Here is a 25,600-nt window from a genome sequence, read left to right as displayed (position 1 = left end):
TAAGTTTTTCCTACTTATTTTTCCTCCAAGATCCAGGTTTCCTTCACTTAGTATATGAATTATACGGACTTTCAAAATCTTTAAATTCATTTTATATATCTAGGTGTTTGGTCTGCATGTGTGTGTGCACATCACATGCACGTTTGGCACCCGAGGAGGCCAGAAGAGGGCGACAGATCTAGTATCAGCATTACAGCTGGTTATGAAACACCATGTGGGCGCTGGGAGTTCAAGCCCAGGTCCTCTGGGCCAGCGCTCTTAACTGCTAAGCCACTCCCCAGCCTGACTTTCGGTATTCGGTGCTGTATGTAGAAATTCATTAGGAATCTGTGTGTTATTTTAGGTTACACATTCACACATGTGCAAAAGCCATCTCTCTCTCTCTCACTGCCATCCATTCCTACGACTTCCAGTCTTGCTGCATGGCTGGGACAGCAGCCGTGACAGGACACAGCTTCCTCTTCACGGTCCTGCCCCACATCTTGTGGGGTTACTGGTGCAGCTAAAACTGTATAATACCCTCTTCCGCTCTCTGCAGCACCCCCACCCCCACATACATGAGCACACATGTGTGTGTTCACATAAAAGCCAAGTATTTTTAACTTTTCCCTATTTTGCTGAGAGCAATGGTTTTCGCTGCACCAGTTGTGGGTGGATAAGCAGTTCATTTTCCTTCCTAGTAAATGTGCTAAGTCATCAGAAAAGCGATCTCAAGCACTTTTACACCATGAAGGAGAAGAGAGAATCCTTTGATAGTGAAAATATATTTATTTACTTTTTTTTTTTAATACAATAGCTGCCAGCAATATACTGGTGTTGATGTTCCAGAGAGAAGAAAGAAGAGGCAAGCATTCTGAAACGAGCTTTCATTCCTACCCCCAGGAACTCTACAAAAAAATATTCCAATCCTGTTCAGCATTATGGTTTGGGACTTAAATTTTTTCTACAATATAATAATTTTAGTCCGCCCCCCCCCCCGATAATTGTAAAGATGAACCTTTAGAAGTCCACTGTGAGTTTCACTAACAAATGCTCTCGCTCTCTCTCTTGCTCTCTGAACCAAATGGTGATTACTGCAGCCTAAGAAACTGGTGAGTCCTTTACAGCTTGATAAGGTGTAGACCAAAACCTTCACTAAAAAAACACTTTCTACTTCCCCTCACTTTTACTTTGTAGATGTTTCCTAAATAGGGTTTTTTTTTTTAAAAAAAAAAAAAAAAAGCATGAAGACATAAAACCTATCTCCATGCGCGCCTCTGGTGAGGTCCCAGAAAACTAACTCAGTTGAAGTACAAAAGCCTAAGTCCTAGCGCTGACCCACCCACCGAGTGTCCAAACCCCTCAGTCTCTTAATGGTATGCAAACTGCTCAATACTTTAGAGCTATGAAAGCTAATATTACGAGAAAATCTTATTTGCATTGTACTCAAGATCCGTAGCTAGAGAACAAAGGAAGTTATAATAATTACAACAGTTCCTCAGGATCCACTGAGGAGCAGGGAGACTCCACTCAGGAGGTGTGGACGTGAGACTAGATGGCTCCTGGATTCAGCCCCCACACCGCACCAACTGCATGGAAACGTCACATTTCAGCATCTCAAACCTCAAGGTTTTAGCCACGATCTTTGCACAGATGGAGCTGAAGGTGCTTGCTGTGGCCCTTCCTCCTTACAGCTTCTGTCCTTTTGTCAAACTCAAATTTGTTTGACTTTTCTTCATCTAAAACTGGCTCCACAGAGAAAAACAGCTCTGCCTTTGTCAAAACCAAGGCAGGCTTCCCTTCCTTGGATGGACAACTAGAGACAGCAAGAGCAACCAGGAGGCAAATTAGGAAGCCACGAAGAAACACCCAAGGGTAGGCACGTCAGCCACAGCCTCTGGTGGGAGCCCCCACTAACTCCGTCCACTTGCAGAAAGAAGAGGCATTCGTTCTCTGGAATCTTCCTCATGAAAGATGCAACCCCACCCAAGGACAAGCTGTCACTCTGTAAAGTTGGGACACTTCTGCCCATTGAGACACGGCAGGACCATTTCTCAAAGGAGAAAAGATAGTGTCGTCCTACGTCCCACCCCCCTCCGGAACCAGACATCACCACCCAGTGTCTGCACAGTGATGGTGCCACACCCTGATCAGCAATAAGGGTGAAGCCGTGGCCAAGGCATCTCCCTGAGCCACAGGGGTGCGTGCGCTCGAAAGCTTGTCCCCGTGCTAAGAGAATCCCTGGTAAGTTTGAAAAGGGGCTGCTTATGAGTCAGAACACTTCCGCAGAGCCGACTTTTATTTATTTACTGTCTGCACACCAAAGGGGAAAGCAGGCCACCTTAAAGCGGTGCACTGTGGGACGGAAAGCCTGCGAGAAACAGGACTTCTTCAACAAGTTACATTAAAAAAAAAAAAAAAAAAAAAACACCAAAAATATAACAAAGTCACAACCAGGCTCTGGGGTACTATGTAGAAAGTCCACTTTGTTTGGGTGGGACCAAACTCATTCTCTTTCATCTTAGACTTTGTTTAAAAAATGAGAAAACAAGCCAGACGTGATGGTGCAGGCTCATAATCCCAGCATTTGGGAGGAAAATGCAGGAGGATTGCTACAACTTTGAGGCCAATTCGTTCACCTCTCAAGTCCCAGGCCAACCAGGCCTTCAGAGAAACATCTCATCTCAGAACAAAGGGCAAGAAAAGAACAGAGTGTTTCCTTGGCGTGGCAAGTGACATTAGGCACAACTGTGGGAAATCCACACTATGACAACCACAATGTATCCCAAGAAGGACCTCCCACTTGGTCTAATGCAATGGAGGTGAGATGGGAGCATGTGACCTGTGCTTCATGGGAGTTTACGATAGGCCAGATGATGCGTTCTTCACCCCGTCCCCCAGAGACCCTGCTTTAGGAGTTAAGTGTACTTGACTTCAATAAGCTCACCCTGAACCCCATGAACTTGAGAGAGAGAGAGAGAGAGAGAGAGAGAGAGAGAGAGAGAGAGAGAGAGAGAGAAACAGCCTGTTAACAATGGAGGCAGCAATACTGCTGCAAACGTAAGCATGGTCCTGGGTGAACCCACAGAGCAGATATCGTAAGACAGAACCCACCCATCTTATCATCGAGAGTGCCTTCCCAGAACTCAGTCTCTCAGTTTCTACATAGTATCAGATGTTACAATTTATACAAATGACACATTTTAGGTAAAATTAAGCTTCTACCAAGAAACCAGCAATCTCTCTGCAGAAGGTGGTCTTCCCAGACAGCACACTCCAGCACAGCCTACACTGAGACAGTGTGTCCAACACAACAGCAATCCTCCCATATCCGCTATTCAGTACTACAACTCTCCCCCATACATAAATATTCTTTGTACCATGCATTATACACCAGCGTGGGGCCACTGTTGTCATGGCTACTATTCTAATGGTTGAACATTGCACCTCAAATTCTGTCACCTACACGCAGGGAATGGACATGAAGGTCGGGGCTCCAGACTGATGGCAAACTGCCTCTCATGTGCTGGTGGCGGAGTACCTCCGTCGGGCAGGGCAGGTGGGCTGGGCAGAGGACTTTAGAATAATACTGCTTAGGAGTGTGTACTGGAGATGACTACTACACTTTGTCTAGCTTTAATCCTAGTCTTGAGTAACTGCATGTTCATGCAAAATACACTTCTACTTTAGAGGAGGCAGAGCAGTCTGTTAGGAAAGCGTATTTGGGGGGAATCTGAAGGCATCGCTCTCAAAAGTGCTGTCTACTTGGCAAGTCTCTTGGCGACATCACTGTAAGCGATTTCCACCTCCTTGTCGCTGGGACAGGTATTGGTGAACTCATCCCTGCTGTAGGCATTTGTCAGGTACCTCCAGATGCCCGTCATTTCTTTGGGAATATCGAAGTTGCGGTATTTTTTGGCCACCACCTGAAATACAAGAGATCAAGAGTTACATCTACCTTCCAAGTGGCCACACTAGACTAGTAATTCTATGAACCTCTGTCCACACATTCTGGGGAGGAGCTCTTCCAGAGGACTGCAGATCTGTTCCCAGCTCCCATGAAGGGAGCTCACGACTGCCTGTAGCTCCACCAAGAGGGGAAAGGCACCTCCTTCTGGCCTCCAAGGTTACCCAGGTGAACACGCACACACAGAGAGCAGCTAAGCTCGCATGGACTAGGACCACGTGCTACTCCATGTACTGGGCAATGTGCAGTGGCTACGGCAGCCTGCCCTGCACATGGGGGTGGCTGGGTATAATCACTGGGTTATTAGTTTTTAAACATATACTATTTTAAGTTTGTTTTCTTTTCTTCCTTTTTTAGTTTAACTGGGCTGGGTTTTTTGGTACAATCTCATGTTAGTTACGCTGGCCTTGAACTCTTGATTCTCGTGCCTCCATCTCCCAAATGCTGGGATTGCACGCCAGGTTCTAAAACTGTTTTCCTTACCTTAGATCTTTACTGCAGGAGTAATGCTCATTTAATAACTCGGGTGCTTGGCAATGAAAAGGGCCAGGTGGGTGATGATGACCAGACAGGATTTGATGGTGTTGGTTCAGTTCAGAGTTACCTATTAGATCTTTGACTTTTTATTCAATCACAAGAAAAAAATTCTTTCTTTCCCTGAGACAGGGTCTCATAAAGTCCAGTCTGGACTTGGAGGGGGCGCTCTGATCCTCCGCCCTCTATTTCCTACCTAACTGGCTCTAGGCCGCGTTGACTGTGTGTTCTCTGGCCGGGTGGGGGAAGGCTTCTGTGAGGGGGCGCTGCTCCAGGCAGCACCCCACTTCCCGCAGGCCTACCTTGACGATGTGTAGCTTGGGCAGCAGGTTGCAGTCCGCTAGTGTCATCTCGTCGCCATCCAGGAATCTCCTGGTGGAGAACTTGATATCCTCCATGCTGTTCTCGTCGATCTCATCGGGAAGGGGAGAGTTCAGATACTCATCCAGCTTCTGCAGTGTCTTCAGGAGCCCCCTCTCCAGCGCTGAAACAGATGTGAACACTGTCAAAGAGGAAGCCCAGCCCTGGGCAGGGGCTGATGTTGACTCAGACCCTTAGCTCGAGAGCAAGACAGAAGGCTCCTCCCCTGGAGCCTGGCTACACGATCGTTCCAGCAAGGGCGGAAACACATGAGAGTCTTGTCTATTCTGCCAACCAGCAAACTGTCCTGTTCCCGCCCCAACATACAAACATGCTACAGCCCAACCCTGTTGACATTAAAACTGCAAAGGCAGGCGGGAAAAGCAAGTCTACTGATTCACGGCTAGGAGAAATTCCTGCTGAGAAGCAGAGCATGATCCTGCTCACTGGAGACCTCGGGATTCACCATGAAGAAATGTGCCAAGAGGCACCAATGCCTGAGCAGACAACATAAACAGGAAGCCTGGGATCCTGGGTTCTCACCCTGCCTTGTCACACAAGAGGCCAAGAACAGGACTTCCTTGGCCAAGGCACTGGTTCAGAATGGAAAAGCTGGCAGTCTTCTCAAGAGCCAAGAGGACTATCATGCTTCAGAGATTGGACTAAGCCACTTGCGAGCACCCGGGAACGCAGAGAGGCAGGTAGATCTCTGTGAGTTCAAGGCCAGTCTGGTCTACAGAGCAAGTTCCAGGACAGCCAGGACTACACAGAGAAACCATGTCTCAAAAAACAAAACAAAAACAGTGAAAATGGAGAGAAGAAAATTAGTAATAATTTATGTTAATCATTATTAGTAATAATTTATAATTAATCATAAAGGATGGCCATGGAAAAAAGATACAAACAGGCACTAGAAGGTTCCAAAAACAGTGTTAGCCAATGAACCTAGCAAAGTTCTAAAGCTTATATAGCACAGGCAAAGGCGTTTGTCATGAGGATAAAGAAACACCAAGACTAACCACTGGGAGGCAGTAGTGTGTCACCCAGCAGAACGCACTCTGCAAGTTAGGGCTGTTACTTTCCCATCTCTAAGAAGCTATTAAAAAAAAAGAAAAAGAAAAAAAGAGAGTTCAATAATGTAGTAAGTGCAGTTCATGCCACTTAAAATTAATTATGAAAGTAAAAACCATTTTGGCTATGGAAATACAGCAAAATTTAAAAATGCAGACGTGTAAGTCAGAAGTCCATGGAAATGAACATTTTGAGGTTAGTGAAAATATAAACTGGTACAGATTTTGAAACTGTGGCAAATTAAAATGCATAGAATTGCTGGCCATGGTGGCACAAGCCTGACATCTGCATTCAGGAGAGCTGGGCCACAGAGTGAGACACCACCTCAGAAGAGGAGGAAAGGCTCAAGAATCTGGCTCAAGGACAGTCACTCACTGGCAGCACAGCCCTAGCCAAAACTCCCTGAGGCCGCAGCTACAATCCTATTTCTAAAGTTTCTAAGGTTTCTAAAGCCTGAGGCAGACTTGTTTGGACTGGAAGGACTGGACCTCCGCTGGGGTGAAGGTAGTGCAGTTCATGGTCTCCTGCCTCCGCCTCTGAGTGACAGGAAGCTTTCTAATTAATATATAGTAATGTGAGCACGCACAACACAGTTTTACATAAAATGACTTCCCAGTCACCTAGGATCACTGAAATTATATTGAATTTACTATCCAGCCTTGAGTCAGAGGGGACTGGAGGAAGGGTCTTCTGGATAGGACGGAAGCCCTGTACTCAAGAAATTGCAGGACAAACCAACCAGTCAGCATTCTAGCATGGGAACGGGGGGGCCGCCTGAGCCCCATCCCTAGCTGAGGAACTGCTGATGGTTGATGGCTTCTGGGGGAGGGTCAGTTTTCTTTAAAGCTGTGGTCCTGGTAGGTCACCCGGGCTCCAGTGGATGCTCCACACCCAGGAATAGACGAACAGTACAGATTTTGTATCAGTGGGTTATTTTAAAAAAAGCAAGAAGTTTCTTAAATGAAGTTGAAAGAGCGGGGAGTGGTGCTGAATCTGGGTGGCGTTAGTGGGAGAAGAGTGGACGGATCAAAGTACATCGTGTGCGTGCAGGGGTAGTCTCAAAGAATAAATGCCGTATTACAAAAAATTATCCCTGTATCACCTCAGCTTTTCCAATGAGCAAATCTTGCTCTATTACTTACATGATCTGAATGGACAGATTCAAGGCAGAGAAGTGTTAGATGTGACATAAACATTTCTGCTGTTAAAATAAATATAGCAATCTAAGCGCTGGCCCTTGCCCACTTTCCCTAGACATCTAAATTAGGTCCTAGGGGTCTTTAAACTCTTCACATACATTGGATTTTCCAAATATTTACTGGGCTGATAAAGCAGAGACTCATCAATGAGAAGCGACAATGCACCTCTGTGAACGGCCGTGTGAGAGTTGGAAGACAGAGAAGAGCAACACACACACACACACACACACACACACACACACACGAGCACACACACACACGAGCACACACACGAGCACACGAGCACACACACGAGCACACGCACACACACACGAGCACACACACACACACACACACACACACGAGCACACACACACGAGCATGCACGCGCGCATTCAACTCAAATTTGATTTGGAAGTGTTTCCTAAAGCCTCAGGGCAATGACAGGTCCCTGTGGAGAAATGTAGCAAGCAGCTCGGCAACTCAAATCCCCGTTTACCAATAGGCATTGGCTATACACAAAGCCTCCGGCTTTAAGTGCTTGCTGAGTCCTTTGCTTACTGCTTACAGCGCTCTAAAGACAGCAGCGTAGGTGGCCACTTAAGGCCCTAACAAGTTGACAGATAAAAAATAGAATACAAACTTATACTTAAGTGAGTCACTTTCTCTTTCCCCACCCCCATCACCCAAGGCAAAGGAAAACTCATTTTATTCTCCTGTCCTCCCCATTATGCAGTAAAAGAAATCCAACCAATTCTCCAGCCCTCAAAAACTGCACACAGAATAAAAACATCACAACTGTGAAAAGCACAGGGGGCTGGCCAGCTAGCAGGCCTGGGACAAAAGCCAGCTCTAGGGACACAGCAGCCTGCACGCGCAGGGAGCTAAGGACACTCTGGGAAGAAGGGACTCCAGCTTAACCGTCTGCTTAGGAACAAGATTTTCAGTCACTGCACCCCAGACACTAAGACAGGCAAATCCCACACTGAATTATGAAATGCTGCCATCTTAAACCGGATAGCAGAAAGGAGCCGGAATAGTTGGGAGCGGAAATAACAGGGAAATCAGCAAGTGCTTCACTCTTAGGTGTTAGCTGTTATTAACAGCCCTGTTCATCATCCCCACAACCCACTCCATCCCATAGGCTGCCAGAGCCTTGACCCCAGCCCAAGCTACCACGCTGCCTACAACCAGAACAGACTCAACATATTTTTAGAGGGCAGATTTTTGTCTGTATTCTGTTACAGCCCTAAATTTTTGGGGCTTGGGTTTTTGCTTTGGTTTTTTGACAGTTTCAGGTAGCCCAGTCTGGCTTCATACTCTGTATCTTTTAATTAAAACAAACAAATTGTATCTATAATACTAAACTATCCCTCGCCATAACAATGCCCTGAAACAAAATCTCTAGTTTTATGATGCAAAGAGATGTGAGGGCTGAGGAGTCTTAACCACCTCCTAAAGGCCACTCCCAAAACTGCTCGGGAAGAGGAATTCATTAGCATACATGTACACAACAAAGCACAGGACCACAAGGCTGCTGGTACCCACAATAAACAAGGGATTCAGTAAGCAGTCCCTCAAAGCTAAATCTATTTCATTACCACAGCCATTCTGCCCACTGCTCTGCCTGTGCCCCCAGTTCCCTGGAGGGTAAACTCCTCAGGGTCTGTGTGCTCAGTGACTGCCCCCACGGCGGCTACCAGACTCCAGGCACTGGAGCGGGTCCTAGAAGAGCAGCAACTCCTCTCCTCACGCTCTCCTCACGCTCTCCTCACGCTCTCCTCACGCTCTCCTCACGCTCTCCTCACGCTCTCCTCACGCTCTCCTCACGCTCTCCTCACGCTCTCCTCACGCTCTCCTCACGCTCTCCTCACGCTCACTGGCTTCCTAATAGCTCACACTGTCTTTGGGGTTTGGCTACACTCAGCTTCCTGCTGTGACTCCCAATTTAAAACTTTTTACCTTCGTTAGCCTCTGGCCTCGAGTTCTTGATGTAAGCAGAGAATTTGGCAAAGATGTCCATTCCGGCAGTGTTTGACTCTGGGTGTTTTGGTGACAGCTTTAAGTACCTACACAGAAAAGGTGACACTGGGTTACAGATCCTTCCAGAAGATTTATCCGAAGTCTGATCCGTCACCAGCCATCTTTCAACACTTACTGTTTCTATGGTTGTTTTTGAATGTTAGGAAACAAAGCTGTGCACGGTGTTTTTGTTCACATATTAATATTCTTGGCAATCAAAGGGCATCCCCTCCCCACCTCCATTTAATGATAAGAATGCTAAGGAAGTGGCGTGTTAAGGGCCTGGACCAGGAGAACACACGTGCCCTAGAATGAGACTTCTCACACAGGCCATCCCAGGGAGCTCTCATGGTAAATAAAGGGAATGTACTCAACTCCGTCTTCACATCCAGTGTGGCACCCATTAGTGCCAAGATGCTATCAGAACACAGCTTTAAAAGAAGCACAAAGAAATAAAGCAAGGCACACTCCAATTCTCGGTAGCCGGGAGACACAGCTCCCACAGCTGGGTGTTTAGTATGCCGGGCACTGGCCTGGCCCTGTGCGGCAGCATGAGGGAACCAGACAGCAGGAGGAGCCCAGGCTGGTCAAGCATCTTGATCATCCACAGCCGGCTGAGGACAAAACAGTGAGTGTTTCACTTCCAAACAGCACCCGGCTTCTCTCTCCACTCCCTGTGCTAAATGCGCTGTGGTATATTTAGGACTGTGGGGCTGCACAGTAAATAAACAGGACGCCAGGCATCATACCAAACCCTCTTTTGTGCCGTGACCAAGTTTTCATCCTTAAGAAAGTCACGACACCAGTTTTTAAACAGGCGTGCACACGTGTTTACATTTTAACCACACACATTCAGTGCTTCCCATTCTTCCTTAGAATGGGAAGTCAGTGGGGAAAGGCTGGTCACCTCCTCCTTCCTTCAGCAGGGCTTGCTTCCTCTCAGAGGGGCCCCAGCCCTGCTTCAGAGAATATTCTTCAGCTGGAGGGCCCTAGAGAATCAGATAAAATTCCACAACTAAACTACTTATTTTAACTCGTTCTAGAGGACGCTGTCTGGTCTTAGTCCCCTTAAACTAAAATGGAGGAAACAAGATTTGAAAGAAACTGTATTACAGGGCAATGTTTTCTTTTACTCCATTGTCTCTCATATACATGTACATTTACAAACATATACATACATATATGCATTCCAGGCTGGCCTGAGTGCTGAAATCAGCATGGTTTATTTACATTTCTTCTGCTTGCTTTTGTGGATTCAGTAAAGGTCTATCCTCTAAAAACTCAGCTGGTTTTCTTTTTAATAAGTCTACCCAGTCTCCAAATTTCTCAATTTTTAACCCTAGAAACTTCTCCCATAAACATTACACCAAGTGCTTTAGTGAGCAAATCTAATGAGTTTATCTGAATCACATGTGTATACCAATGTTCTTCCCCACCACACAGCTCTCTCCCTGAGTGGAGACAGCTAATCCCAAGGCCAACAGGCCTGGATTTCCTGGCTCTGAAGACAACCAGCTCAAGGTGCCAGAGTCAGAGTCATCAACAGCTCTCACAGTGAAGACCACACTGAGCATCCCAGCAGAGCCAGTGCGGAGAGCACAGCGCCTCTTCAGCACACCCATGTCTTCCTCTAGCCCAGTGTGCAAAATTACTCCCGTGCACACCTGTGATCCCCACTCTGGTGAAGCTGAGGCAGGAGGATAGTGAATTAGAAGCCACAAAACAAAATAAAGTGGCCTATCTTATATACAGCATGCCTCTGGAGTTACACACTGACATCGGTCATCTTCGGCCCTAACCGTCCATCTCTAGCAGCAAAGCACAGTTCAGTAAACCAGAGACGATCAGTGACCCAGAGCATCTGCTGCCCTTGCAAAAGAGGACACGGATTCAGTTCCTCCATCCATGTGGAGGCTCACAACCACCTCTAACTCAGTTTCAGGGGACCTAGCCCCTTCTGAAGACCTCCACAGGCTCCTGCACACACAGGTGTACACAGAACGCTCAGGAACACACACATACACACTAAACATAACTTTTAAAACCTCAAATTTCAAAGCTTTTTGGATAAGTAGTTCCTTAATTAAAATAAAAATAAGACTAAAATCTAAACCCTAACTATGACTAAATTAATAACTAATAACAATAATTCTTTCCCCGGGAGACAAGAGAAAGCCGTCAGAGCCTGCAGAGTCTTACAGAAAGGCTCTCTGTGTTCAGCTCTGCATTAGTGGCCACATCTCAGGAAATGCCAGCGCGCTTCCACCTGCCCTGCAGGGGTGGCATCTTAGTGCTCACAGTTCCAACTGCTGCTTTAGGACAGGCTGGTCTACCTGCTAGGGCAGTTCTGCTGCCCAGCCCCCTCCCATACACAGGGCAGCGTACAAACAGCAGGAAGAGCCCTGTTAGGTCTGGAGTGAACAGCAGCTCCACAAGTGAGTTTGAGACCAGCCTAGGCTACATTAGACCTTATTTTTTTTTAAAAGGAGGAGTAAGGAGGAAGAAGGATTGATGTGGGAGTGTCATATATAAATCTGTTGATTTCATTGGTTAAGCAATAAAGGAACTGCTTGGCCCTGATAGGTTAAAGCATTGGTGGGAGGAATAAACAGAATAGAATTCTGGGTGGAAGAGGAAGTGAGGTCAGACTCTGCTCTGCTCCCGGAGAGACCCGACAGCTCTGCTCGCTGGAGCAGAGACGCCAGGATGGATGGAGGCTAGAATCTTCCCGGTAAGCGCACCTTGGGGTGCTTACACACATTACTAGAAATGGGCTAGTCCAGGTGTGAGAATTAGCCCGTAAGGGCTAGAGTTCATGGGCCAAGCAGTTCTTAAATGAATACAGTTTGTGTGTTGTTATTTCGGGCATAAGCTAGCAAGCGGCTGGGGTGTTGGGGACGCAGCCCCGCCGCTCATATTTCAACAAAGGATGGAAAAAAAAAAAGGCTATCTATATAAAACATTACTCAGAAACTCTTCAGGTTATCTATAAATAAAGAAAAAGAAACTACTCTAGAAAGAACTTAGCACACTACAAACACTAGAATAGAAAGACTTTTGAGTTTGGATCGAAAGAAAATCCATCTCCAGTTACAGCAGCTTTGCACCTGCGCAAATAAAACGGAGATGAAAGAACAAGCTGGTGCTGCAGAGGTGACCCAGCTGCTCTTCCAGAGTCCTGAGTTCAATTCCCAGCACCCACATGGTGGCTCACAACCATCTATAATGAGATCTGGTGCCCTCTTCTGGTGTGCACCATGCAGGTAGAACACTATAATAATAATAAGTAAATAAATCTTTAAAAAAAACTTAAAATATTCTTGAAAAATGCACAGAATGAGCAATTCAGAAATAGTTTACAACAAAATAATTTCCTTCATCGAGACTGGATATATCTTCCAAATGCCCCTCCACTTAGAATCTAAGGTCACCACAATGATCTACATGAGAAATCACTTTCAATCAGCGGTCTGAGAACAAGCTGCCAATTCGGTACCTTCCTCAGAGCTGACAGACTTAAGAACAGAGAGATCTAGAGGTGTCTATGATGCAGCAATCCAGAGACGTTTCCAGGAAGTCAGACGTCTGTTCCTAGCTGAGTGTCCAGAGGGCCCTCCCTATCTGCTGTGGGAGGCCTTGGCTGTGGTTTGTGGACATCCAAACTAGATGCATGGGCTGAGGAGTTAGGATCTGTTTTCAGTGTTTGTAGAAACTGCTCAGGAAATGAGAGGCCACCGGGACTACTGGAGAGAGAGATAAAAGAAGCAAGGACAGAGAAGAGCTAGCCAACTTTTAGTATTTTAGAGCAGGACCAAGAGAATGTAGTTTTAGGTTTAGCACAAAATTGGCAACCCAGGGGCAGTTCTCCTCACAACACACATCGGGCTAATCACAGACAGAAGGATGGCTTCCCACATCTTTCCTTTCTACGGTCCTTAAAAGAAACACCTTTTAGCCAATACAGTCTCTTGCCCCAAAATGTTCATCACTCCTCTGTTCACCTGCTGCACACCGGCTTAAAAGTAAGTAAAGCTTAGGTAAGAGTCATCTCTTCTCCATACAAACCTCCCTCCACCCATTCCTGTATCACCACCTGTATTTCATTGTATGCAGTTGGTTTTGTGAGACAGTGTCTCCCTCTGTGGCCCTGACTGGCCTGGAACACATTTTAGACCAGGTTGGTATTGAACTCAGAGAGATCTGCCTGCCTCTGCCTTCCAAGCACTGGAACTGAAGGTGTGCACCACTACACCTGGCTACTGCTGTGCTTTTTTAAGAACAGGAGCTAAGCTTCCGTTTCTGCTGATCCACGCTGTTCTGCTGTCTTAATAGCTACAAAGAAGATGGATTGATTGAAGAACTGATGAGTGGATGGATGAGTGGATGATGGATGGATGGATGAGTGGAGGATGGATGGATGGATGAGTGGAGGATGGATGGATGGATGGATGGATGGATATGAATTGATGGGGAGATGGACGGAGCTGAGCAACTAATTTTGGAACCATCTGACCCAGTAATCCGTATCGCTGGGAAAATTATCTGGACATGAAAAGGCAAAAGCAACTGGCAAGAAATGATGGGTTAGGAAAAAAGAAACACATTTTCTGGGCTGAAGAGATGGCTTAGTGGTTAAGAGCACTGGCTGCTCTTCCAGAGGTCCTGAGTTCAATTCCCAGCACTCACATGGTGTTCCACAACTGTCTATAATGGAATCCAGTGTCATCTTCTCATATGTAGACAAAACACTCAAATACATAAAATACACAAATAGCCGGGCGATGGTGGCGCACGCCTTTAATCCCAGCACTCGGGAGGCAGAGGCAGGCGGATCTCTGTGAGTTCAAGACCAGCCTGGTCTACAGAGCTAGTTCCAGGACAGGCTCCAAAGCCACAGAGAAACCCTGTCTCGAAAAAACCAAAAAAAAAAAAAAAAAAAAAAAATACATCTTTACAAAAAGAAAAATATTTTCAGGTTAATTAAGCCAGTAAAGCCTAAAAGAAAACCAATAACACTTTGAAAATAGAAGGATACAAAACCTTCTGTCTGCAGCTTAAATTTCCACTACGATGCCAGGGTCCTGGTTGTCAACGCTGCAGGAATCTAAGCCATCGGAAGAGTGCCTGGAAACAAAGCTTAATTCAAAGCGTGGCGCTGTGTCCACAATTCTCATACTCACTTGGGGGGGCACAAGACTTCTTCAAGAAATTCCTCAATCTTATTTACATCCGTTTTGACCTCGCTGTTGAAGGTTATAAACGGTGGGTGGGTCCCGGGAGCCAAGTTCTGCAGATCTGCAGGCTTCCTGTTAGGCAAAACAGTGGTCAAGATGAGATCACTTTCCACTCTATAAAGGCAGAGCAAGTTCTCGGGTGGTTCTAACTCTTAAGCGTCTGGAAGAATGAGCAAGCCCCAATGTTTGCTCACCTAGTGTAAGAGTGCACAGCGCTCTGATAGGCACCGACCCCACACACAGCACATCATGTATGGTAAGAGCAGTAAGAGTCACTGACTTATCAACCAAAAGACAAATCCATCCCTGGGCCTGGAAAGAAGGCTCATGGTTAAATATGTTTGTTCTTTACAGAGGACCCATGTTTAGCTCCCAGCACCCACACAGGACAACTCATGACCACCTGTAACTCCAGATCCATAAGATCTGATACCCTCTTCTAGCCTCCGTCGGTACCAGCACTCACATGCACAGGCACACAAACACATGGTTTAAAAGGAGTAAATAAATTTTAAAAAGATAAAAAAAAAAAAGCAAACACAAATTCCTTCATTCTCATTCCAAATTCAGCTAGGCAGCTTAAAAGTGGTGGTAAAATGAGGGGCAAAGACTTAAGTCAGTCTGTGGCTTCAACCCTAACACTTCCTACCTCTGACCAGGTGAGAGGAGTCAAACTTCTTCAGGCCCGCAGCCTTTCCCAATTTTGTTTTGGTTTGTTTGGGAGGTTGGGGGTGGGCATAAAACAAAGAACAAGCTCCCGCAGTCCTGAGCTTTATAAGAAGAAATCCTGATCCCCGTACTACTTCTACACGAGTCAGACTAACACAGAGAAAGATGGCTGGGAGGGTATCCAGTCTCCCGATATGTAGAAGATGGTATGAGCAAGGTAGAAAATAGTACAAAATAGGGGCTGGAGAGAAGGCTCAGGGGTCAAGAGTGCTGGCTGCTCTTCTAAGGGTCCTGAGTTCCAAGGATCCCACCAACCACATGGTGGTTCACGACCATCTGAAATGAGATCTGATGCCCTCTTCTGGTCTGCAAGCATGTGTGTGGGCAGAACACTCTACATAATAAATAAGTCTTTTTTAAAAAAAAAAAAAGGAAATAGCACAAAGTAGATAAATATTCAGCATGTTAAAAATACAAGAACTTGCCGGGCGATGGTGGCACACGCCTTTAATCCCAGCACTCGGGAGGCAGAGGCAGGCGGATCTCTGTGAGTTCAAGACCAGCCTAGTCTACAGAGCTAGTTCCAGGACAGGCTCCAAAGNAAGAACTTTTTCAAATCAGTTTCAAGCCATCAAAAGATTAAGTAAAGCCAGGAATGGTAGCATACCCTTTAGTCTCAGCAGATCTTGGTGAGTTTGAGGCCAGCCCAGTCTACATAGCTGAAAGACAGCCAAGGGTATAGACCTTGTCTCCAAAAGGAGACAGACCCTGTCTCAAAATAAATAAATAAATAACGTAAGAGGGAGAAGAGACTGGAAAATGGCTTAGCAGTTAAGCGTACTGGCTGGCTTCTCTTCTAGAGAACCAGGGTTCGAATTCTAGTACCTACAATATGGTAGCCAAGAATTAACTGTGACTCAAGTCCAAGGGGATCCGATGTCCCTCCACAGGCTGTAATGATTTCAGAGGGAAAGGGACATGGTGGGTGAGAGCCAGAGGTATCATACACCATGCAGACAGAGCTTGAGGGCAGAGTTTATTGAGAGAAGGGTAAAGGGAAGGAGAGAGAGAGAGAGAGAGAGAGAGAGAGAGAGAGCACCCAAGACCTGCTTGCCTCTGCCTCTTTAGAAGAACAACAGGAAGAGAGTGGCAATGGGCAGAGCTTGTCTCTTTAAGGGACCTTTTGCACCTGTCTACAGAGGACCCTGGGCTTGCTAGGTTACACTGCCCACTGCCTGAGTGCACAGGCACTGCACAGACATACACAGAGGCAAAACACCCACATGTATAAAATGAAAATAAAATCTAAGAAGGAATAGAATTGGCAAGAGGCAGCCTGTGAGTGGTGGCACACCTATCATCTGAGAATTCCGGAAGCTAAGGCTAGAGGATCAACCCTGGCCAGACTGGGTATCACTCAAAGAATGAAGACAGTAGAATCTCTAAAAGCAATACTATGTCAAAGACAATAAAGAGTTAGGAGAGAAGTCAGTGAGCACATGGCCAAATCTACAATTACTAAAGAAATCCAATGTGCAACAAGGAAGATATTTTCCTACTAGGTATCAGTATTGTAAAACACTGATAAAGATTGCTAACTTTATAATTATAACCAACAACAAGGAATGTTGCTCTTACTTGACTAAATAAAGCTTACCCCGCCCTCCAGGGAATATTAGCATCAGTGTGTGATTGGTGTATTATTTGGTCAGTGACAAGACAAAGAAATCATAAAGCATCATGACAGTCACTTTGAATCTAATCTCGCCTCTGGGACATGTATTTCCCAAAGCTAGGCCTAAACTGGGCACAGTGGGGCTCGCCTTTAATTCCAGCACTCAGGAGGCAGAGGTAGGTGGATTTCTGTGAATTCCAGGCCAACTAGGACCCTACAGAGACCAATATAGAGGCCCCTGTCTCTGGGAGGGTGGCAGAGGAGGTCAATAAACAAAGTGAGGTCTAGGACCTTTTTGTTTTGCAGCCCATCATCTAAGCTAGAGAGATGGTTCAGAGGTTAAGAGTGCACGCTGCTCTTCTAGAGGAGCCAGAGTTCAGTTCCCAGCACCCACACGGGGTGGCTCACAGCCACTGTAACTCCAGCTCAAAGGATCTGATGTCTCCGGCTTCCTGGGGCAACGGCACTCATGTGCACATATTCACACACCTACAGACACACGTACCTCCTCATAGCCCAGTGTGGCGACCAGACATGTGTAGCCCAGCACTCAGGAGGCTGAAGCAGAATCCCTTCGCTCCAGAGCAGGCTGGGCTGCACAGAGTCCAGGCCAGCATGAACCACAGATATGACACACAGACAGAAAGCAAACGCCTACAGCACCTGGAGACATACACTGAGAGAACTAGAACAGAAATGGCCAGGAATTACTCGGAAATATTTCAGAAAAAGATTCACTATGTTCAAATTCACTTGAACCCACATCCAAGCTGGCACTGAACTTCTGATGCTCTTGTCTTGGCCTCCAGAGTACTGGGATTATGGGTGCGAGCTACCTATCATTCCTGGCTAATTCTATCCTGATATGTTTGAAATTTTCATAATTAAAAAAGAAGCTAACAACAAGTCCCTTCAGAGAGCTTCCCACACCATCACAACCCGCAGAGCTATTTATCTTATTTTTAAATTAGCCAGCCCGCCTGCTCTTTTCCTTCCTTCCTGACCACAAATGCAAAGAATTTGAATTTTAAAAAAATCTTTAAGTATATCACAAAGGAGAATTACTTTGACATTAAAAAGGATTTGCAAAAGAATTGACTCTACTCAGTACAATTAATCCTGCTACAGCCATTTCCCCAGACCCCACTCATTCATGCCTGCTCTCTGGTTCCATCTTTTAATTTAGGTTAGGAAAAAAGTACCTCTTTCTTTGGCTATACTCCAACCAAAGATAAAAAGATTAGCTTGTACTGATGTTTTTAATCCCAGCACCGGGGGGGGGGGGGGGGGGGGCACAATAAAAGCATAAAGGTGAAAACATAAAGTCTGTATTTTTATGAATGTTATTTTTTGAACAGGTTGGAGTTGGATAAAAGGAAAGAAAAGGCTCAGTGTTTTAAAAACAGCCCATGGAGAGGACCACATAATTAGTTCCTGCTTCCACTACTGGGCGTGGCAACTTTTCTTAGAGAAGGTGCAAAACAAATGAAGCCAGAATGAAAGGACTGGATAGAGCCTCCGACTGCTGGCTCTAGGTCACCTACACTACCAGTGAACAAGCAAACAGCAGCTAAGCAAAGGTATGCAAATGAAGTCATTAGGGCTTCCAGGGTCCCGTTAACAAAGCTTTCTGTAAGGGGGTAGGTTAGGTTAGTTTTAACTTTAATGGAGTTAAGGGTTCAGAATTGGTTTTTCAGGATCAAATGATTTATAATAATAAAATCTGACTAATTTAGAGGATTTATTTGACAATGGGGCATGAAGCCAGGCATACTTATAATTACCAATTTTCATCAATATTAATGACTGGTTAACTAGTCTATCTTATTTCTACTTGAAAGCTATACAGACTTTGAAAACAACAAAGGTTGTAAAACTGCTTTCAAGGATTTGTTGTTGACATAAAGGCCCTTCTATCTAGGGAGCAACCTCAGCATCTCTCAGTGGGCAAGCAGCAGAGATAAAACAGGAGTGCCAGGCAGGGAGGGAGGAGACTCTTCCACACAGAGCCATCTGTGACTGCGGGTCCTTCCCTAGTGCTCCACATGACCCACGACAGCCCCTTTCCCAGATGTCTTCCAGACAGGAGCTGCGGCTGGAGACAAGCCATGAGGTAGCGGCTGAGCACTCTAGGACGTCTGGTTCATTTCCTAAAAGGCCCTCAACCCATATCCTGCAGGTCACTTAAGATCATTCAACTTCCCCAAGTGACAAAAGCCAGGGCCCGGGGTTCACACCTTGAAATTCTGCCTGAGCTGGGTGGACCTCCAGAGCTGAGGCCTGGATCTGACTGTAGCTCTGCTTTACCCAGGGGTCTCTGATGAAATACATCAGCCCATTCTTTCCCATTTTGTTTCTAGATGAAAACCAAGAACAAACAAAAAGCAAACACCGAAAGAAGAAAAAGAACAGGAGAGAAAGGAAGGAAAAAGGGAACCCAGTTGAGGCTAATATTGTAAGTAACTTAAGTGGCTTGATTTCAACTGAAATCTAACCCATCCTACTTACAGAAACGGGAAGGCGTAGACTGGTGGCTTGGTATAAAATGAGCAGAGCACAGCTATCCCACATGGGAGCTGGTTCTCGGGGCACCTGTCACTGATTGGGGGGGGGGCTGTCTCTTGAAGTTCTCTTTCAAAGGTGCCAATTTTCAAAGCACAGCATTATATACGGCAAGAGAGTACTTGACATTATATAAACAATCAAAAAGGGGGGGGGCACCCAGCCTCACAAAGATTAATAGCAGGGCACCTCTAATTGTTGTGCAATATTTCGCTCAATTGGTTGCTCCTTACTATGAAGGATTTGCAATCTTCTGGCTGACTAATAAAGTTACAGAGGAGCAGTCACTGGCTTCTCCTTCCTAAGGATTTCACTGAGCTTCGCTACGTTATAATCAGCTCATTGCTGTCTACTTCAGTATTAGTTTGTGATACACATACATATATATAGAGAGAGATGGTGTGTGTGAGTGAGTTTGCTTTTGCTTTTCAAGACAAGGTTTCTCTGTGTAGCCCTGGCTGTCCTGGAACTCACTCTGTAGACCAGGCTGGCCTCAAACTCAGAGATCCACCTGCTTCTGCTTCCCAAGGGCCTGGGATTAAGAGCATGTGCCACAATGCCCGGCTATGAAGCAATATTTTAAAAATAAAATAACACTCTCAAGACTTCAGAACACATTTTAAGAACACAATGTATAAGTAGAATTTGTGTTGAAAAGAGGCTTAGAAAAATATTCATTATGGGGCTAGAGAGATCTAAGTTCGGTTCTCAGCACCTACAGCAGGCAGCTCAAGGGATCTGATACTCTCTGGTATGTATGTGTGTATGTGTGTATATATATTCACTAATCTCTTTTCTAATTCACTCTCAACAGCCTCAGGAATTATTCTCTCTGACAATCTCTTGGAGAAAAAAAAAAAAAAACATGCGGTAGAAAAATTCTCCTAAGGAAGAGGGGCAGAAGGAAGAAGACATAAAGCAGATAGACGGACACACAGTATCTAGTATCACAGTCTTGAGACAAACTTCAGGGCTGGTCTAGGGTTCTCAGAAGCTTCATAGAGGAAGACAAAGTCCTGCCTTTCCCAGATGACTAAGGGCCACAGGAAGCTGGCAGTTTCTCTAGAAGCCTCCCTGTTCCACTACATTCACCCTCTGCATGGGTCACTCATGCATTCCTTACTGAAGAGCTACCAGGAAATGTCACTCATCTCTCAACTTTAGACAGTAGGACAAGACAGACATATATGATGGTGGCTCTTGTTTTGAGGGATAGTTGCTCATGTCGTAGCTGCTCTTTAGAGACAGGGCCTCATGTGTAGCCCGGGCTGGCCTGGAACCAGAGACTCTTGTTCCTTACAATCCTGGGATTGCAGGCATGCACCACCATGCCCAGCTTGAGACACAATAAAACTGAAACCACCTTGTGGGTCTATTTGGAAATTAGATTTTGCTCTGAATTCATGACTCTTTTGAAAAGGTTTGGCACTCTCATTTCCATTGCTCTGTTGTTTCATTATAAAGAAACTACATTGAGGTCTAAGCTATCACCATAACAGTTTTGTTGCTATAGTAACTAGACTCCGAGCTGACTAATGCACTGTATTAAAAATGGTATGCCTCTGTTTGGGGTAGGAAATCACTAGGACAAGGCAAGTAAGATGGGTTTCCGTGTTTAACAGAGAATAGAACTGTACATTTCCCAGGGTTTTAAAAAGTAACCTCTATTTTCTATAATTTCTACATGCAAATATCTGATTCACTGGTATTATGGCAGACATGACTGCTTTTCATGATAGAAAGTTAATGTTAGGGCTGGGGAGATGGATCAGTATAAAAAGTGGTTGCTGGGCAAGTATGAGGACCAAAGTTCAGATCCCCAGGACTCTTGTAAAACTCTGGTGTGGCCACTGTATGTGCCTGTAACTTGGAGAGACAGGCAGATCTCAAGAGCCAGCCTGGCCAAAATGGTGAGACCCTGTTCTCAGAGATGGAACAATGGCTCAGAGGGTAAGGAACCAGCTGCCCTTCTAAGAATCCAGACTCAATTCCCAGCACCCATAAAGTAGGCCACAAACTATCCGAAACTCTAGATCTACGGTATCCAATGCCCTCTTCTGGCCTCTGTGGGCATGTCGTGCACAGACATATATGCAGGCAAACACCTATGCACATAAAATGAAGGAGAGCCTGTTCTCAAGAGATTATGATGGAGAGCCACAGAGAAGGACACTCAATATTCCCTTCTGGCAACATACATAAGCAGTCACAGACAGACAGACAGAGTAAACGTCTTAGTTACAATTTCTACGCAGGTCCCCTAAGCTGTACAGAGAGAAGCAGCTGACTTAGTGTGTGTCCCGGCTGTCTCTCTTCAGATCACTAATTTATATACTTTGTTTTGGTGTTTTGAAACACCGTCTCTAACTACCCTGGTAGCCTGGAACTCATCAGAAGGATGAGATCCATCCTTCTGCCTCTGCCTCCCAAGCTCTGAGATCACAAGTAACCAATAAACTCTAATCGTTAAGCCAATAAACTCTAATCGTTAAGAGGTCAAAACCAGCTGGGCGGTGGTGGTGCGCACCTTTAATTCCAGCACTCAGGAGGCAGAGGCAGGCGGATGTCTGAAACAGACAGCCTGCTCTACAGGAGTTCCAGGGCAGTGAAAGCTAAATGAAGAGAAACCCTATCTTGAAACTACCGACCAAAAAAGGTTAATAAAAAAAATCTTAAAATAGGCAAAAGTACTCTAAACAGTGCCCACCACACAACCGAGACTGAAGGTTAACCTTCCCTTTGACCTACCTTGAAAGAGCAACTGACCTCCGGAGGATGAGGCTTCTTGCCCTCAGACTCAGGGTTACTTCTAGCGGGGCTCTCGGGGCACAGCCAGGCCCTACTCCTTTCTCCCAAGCTACCCTGCTTTTATCCCCACATGATGACATGTATCTGCTGCTGGACTCCCAGATCTAAAACATATTTATCTGCAGCTTTTGTTCAAATAGCAATGGCTGAGATAGATTCTTTCTGTGGCCTGGATGCCATTTTAGCTAAAATGCCTTTAATACAACTTCATCATGAACAGAGAAGCAGACTTGGAAATAACTCCCACTGGAACATTAAAGCTGCATTGGAGGCAGGCACTGGCGGGGCAGGAAGGCTCACAGAAGGCATGAATACGCCAGCACAGTCATTAACACCGACTGAGACTTAGAAGACACGCTGTGCCTCTGTGTCGGAGCCAGACCCCGCCTGTTCTTACGGAGGAAAGCTAACAATCACTGCTTCAGGGTACAGAGTGGGCTTCTCAGTAGCTCTGGGGGGGGGGGGGCGTCACTCTGAGCTGGCACGCTCCGGGATCAGTACTTTCGGTGCAGAAGTGGGCAATTTCCAAGATATTCAAGAAAATAAGCTCAGTGGGTATTTTCTCCCCGACAGACTTTAAAACTAAGTGTACGTATGGAAGGTTCTTCATACCATGGGGCAAGTTACTCTGGTGACAACTTTATTATATGTTGTTTCTGAGCCAGGGTTCATTCTCTTGGGTCACTCGCTTTTAAAAATATTCAAAACTCTGTAAGCCCATGGGAAAGGTCTGAACAGATAAACATCACAGACCATGCCTAAAAGCTGGGGTCTCCAGGAAAGGACACTGATGACCTGGCTGGAGGGGGAGGAGTCATCATGGGCCTTGTGAACCTTCATTTTATCCTCCTGAAAGTTAATGGAGTATGGGATCAAACACCCGGAACACCTCCACTTGGGAATGGACTGGCAGGGGTAGGGGAACTGCAAACCTTGTGTCTAGGAGAGGAAATTATCTTGTTTGTACTACAGACCTAAGATTTCTAGAGAAAACCAAAACCCCAGACCCTAACTTTAGCTGTTCTCTTCTATTGATCTGATATGTAACCCTAGAAAATGCACATCCTTGGTAGGTTCTGGCTCTAAGACCTCAAATACCTATGTCCTATGTATCAGTTTTTGTATATGGAGTACAATGCTTTCAGGTACACCAGCCCTCAAGCACCAATCAGCTTGCAGCAGTAACGCCTCCCGGAGTCTGTAAAGGAGAAGAAGGCCCCGATGCACTCTTTCCCCACCAGATTCGGCATTCCTGATGTCTTCTTGGACAATCAGGCACTGTGCCCAACTACTCAAAGAAGTCTTTTCAAAGCATGGCTGCCAGCTCATTTGTTCCGAGCTAAAATTGGAATAGGAGAACACCACGTAGCTTAGGACATAGTAAGGGTGTGTGTCTGGGGTATGGTCTATTTTTAGGAGTTAGACTGAGAAGCTTCCTTTTTGAATATATGTAGAAAAATAAAAAGTAATAGCAGGGTCACTGCGTGACTTATTCCACTCTTAAAACAACTCTGTCCAGCAGGAACAGACCAGGGTCTTCTCAGGAGCCTGCAGTCATTCCAATGCTTATACTAAAGGCTTATTTCCTACATTCACAAACTTTCTCCAGAGGGGTTCCTCAAAGACTGGTTATTTTCAACAAATACACTTTTTTTCCCTTTTTGAAATAGAGTCTCTCTCTCACTCTATAGCTCAGGCCAGCCTTGAATGAACAATTCTCCTGCCTCTGCCTCCCAAAGAAGAGTCACCCACCCAATTAACAAATATGTTTTTAAATCTTCAGCATTTCAAAAACTGTTCCAAGGTCGAGCAGGCAGACCTCAGTGAATTCAAGGCCAGCCTCATCTACAAAGTTAAGTTCCAGGATAGCTAGAGCTGCTACACTGAGAAACCCTGTCTTGAAAAGCCGAAAAGAAAGAAAGAAAGAAAGAAAGAAAGAAAGAAAGAAAGAAAGAAAGAAAGAAAGAAAGGAAGGAAGGAAGGAAGGAAGAAAGAAAGGAAGGAAGGAAGAAAACTGTTCCAAAGAAGTAAAAAATAAATAAGGCACAGGCAAAGACCCCCCTGGGATGCTAACCTGACTGGGAACCGCTCTATGACCACTCTCAGGATAAATAACTGTCTGCCGTCTGACAAGTTTCCCCTAGACACTGTTAACAACTTGAAATGCTTAGAAAGTAATTAGTAAACAAGGCTGAGGCATTTATCTATGTCAGGGGCACTATGTGGAGCTATGGGGATGGCTCAGTGTTAATCAAACACACACACCACCCCTTGACTCTAATGTTTGTACAAGTTAAATCTAGCCTTAAACAGAAAACTTGAATACTGTGTGCTTCCTTCATGGGCGATCAAAGCAAAGGGCAGGAAGGAGATCCAAGCTAGGCATAAACTACACACTTGCAAGGCAGTTCCACACCACAGCCTCATCTTACCTTTTCAGGTCGACGGTTGTGACGCTAAACACAACTCCTTTGAGCCAAAGGATCATGAAGAGCCTCTGTGAGAAGGGGCAGTTGCCGATGCTCTCGCCATCACTGCCAGCCTGCAAACAGAATTAAACATTCAAAACCAAGGTCAAAAATGAGGACACTCAAGCAGCAGAACTCTCATGAATTCCGATCTGAAATATTAGGAGTGGCAAGGAGAGTGGAAATGCAGGTCTTAATTGCTTTGGTCTTTCATTTGCCTCAGTTTCTTCTTAGAAATGACCAGTCCAGCAGAGCACTGTTCCAGATGCCTTTGTATCGTAAAGGAGACTTTGTCACCACTTTCCAACGTGGCGGCCAGGAGCAACATCTGGCCAATCACTACTTAAAATAAGGATAGTCCCAATCTAATGAAGACATCATTTTACTTATCTTTTTATCTTTTCTTTTTTTTCCTTTTTTTTTTTTGCTTTGTTTGTTTGTTGTTTTTTGTTTTTGTTTTTGAGACAGGGTTTCTCTGTAAAATAAAATAGTCTTGGATGTCCTGGAACTCACTTTGTAGACCAGGCTGGCCTTGAACTCACAAAGATCCAGCTGCCTCTGCCTCCCAAGTGCTAGTATTAAAGGTGTGTGCCACCTCATTTTACTTACCTTAAAAAAAAAATCATATTTGTTCTGGTTTTTCAGTAAGCCTGGTTTACAGAATGAGTTCCAGGACAGCCAGGACTGTTATACAGTGAAACCCTGCCTTGATAAACCAAAAAAAGGTCACATTTGGCTAATAGCTGTGTGATGATTTGACTGAAGCGCACCCCATATTTTTTGGTATTTGAATGCTTGGTCTCCAGTTTGTGGCATTAAGTATGATTAGGAGGTGTGGCTTTGGTGGAAGAAGTATGTCACTGGGTGTGGGCTTTGAGGTTTCAAAAGCCATAAGCCATTCCCAGTTTGTTGTTTCCTATTTGTGGTTTGAGGTGTGAGCTCTCAGCTGCTGCTCCAGCAGCCAAGCCTGGTGCCTGCTGCCATGCTCCCCACTGTGACGGTGATGGACTCGCTTTTATTCCTCTAGACCCGGAAGTCCAAAACAAACCTCCTTTTCCAAGTTGCCTTGGTCT

The 25,600-nt window shown here is 45.4% G+C and overlaps 1 protein-coding gene across 2 annotated transcripts in view; it reads right to left on the bottom strand.

Annotated features, from left to right (window-relative positions):
- Window positions 1-1,215: 1,215 nt before the first annotated feature.
- Window positions 1,216-25,600, bottom strand: part of Clic4 (chloride intracellular channel 4) — a 56,609-nt gene continuing 32,224 nt past the window's right edge. For both annotated transcript variants that reach the window (XM_050153939.1, XM_050153949.1), the window contains exons 2-6: window positions 24,492-24,601; window positions 14,292-14,417; window positions 9,052-9,158; window positions 4,783-4,964; window positions 1,216-3,905 (exon numbers count right to left, since the gene is read on the bottom strand). In XM_050153939.1, coding sequence (XP_050009896.1) covers window positions 3,741-3,905; window positions 4,783-4,964; window positions 9,052-9,158; window positions 14,292-14,417; window positions 24,492-24,601 — 690 coding nt within the window. In that variant the 3' untranslated portion in view covers window positions 1,216-3,740. The remainder of the gene's footprint in view (window positions 3,906-4,782; window positions 4,965-9,051; window positions 9,159-14,291; window positions 14,418-24,491; window positions 24,602-25,600) is intronic.

This window comes from Alexandromys fortis, unplaced genomic scaffold, assembly GCF_014885135.2.
Source record: "Alexandromys fortis isolate MF-2015 unplaced genomic scaffold, M_Fortis_MF-2015_v1.1 scaffold_26, whole genome shotgun sequence".
In the NCBI taxonomy this organism is placed as follows: domain Eukaryota; kingdom Metazoa; phylum Chordata; class Mammalia; order Rodentia; family Cricetidae; genus Alexandromys; species Alexandromys fortis.
The sequence above is the reverse complement of the archived record's forward strand: the minus strand, read 5'-3'. Positions and strand labels throughout refer to the sequence as shown.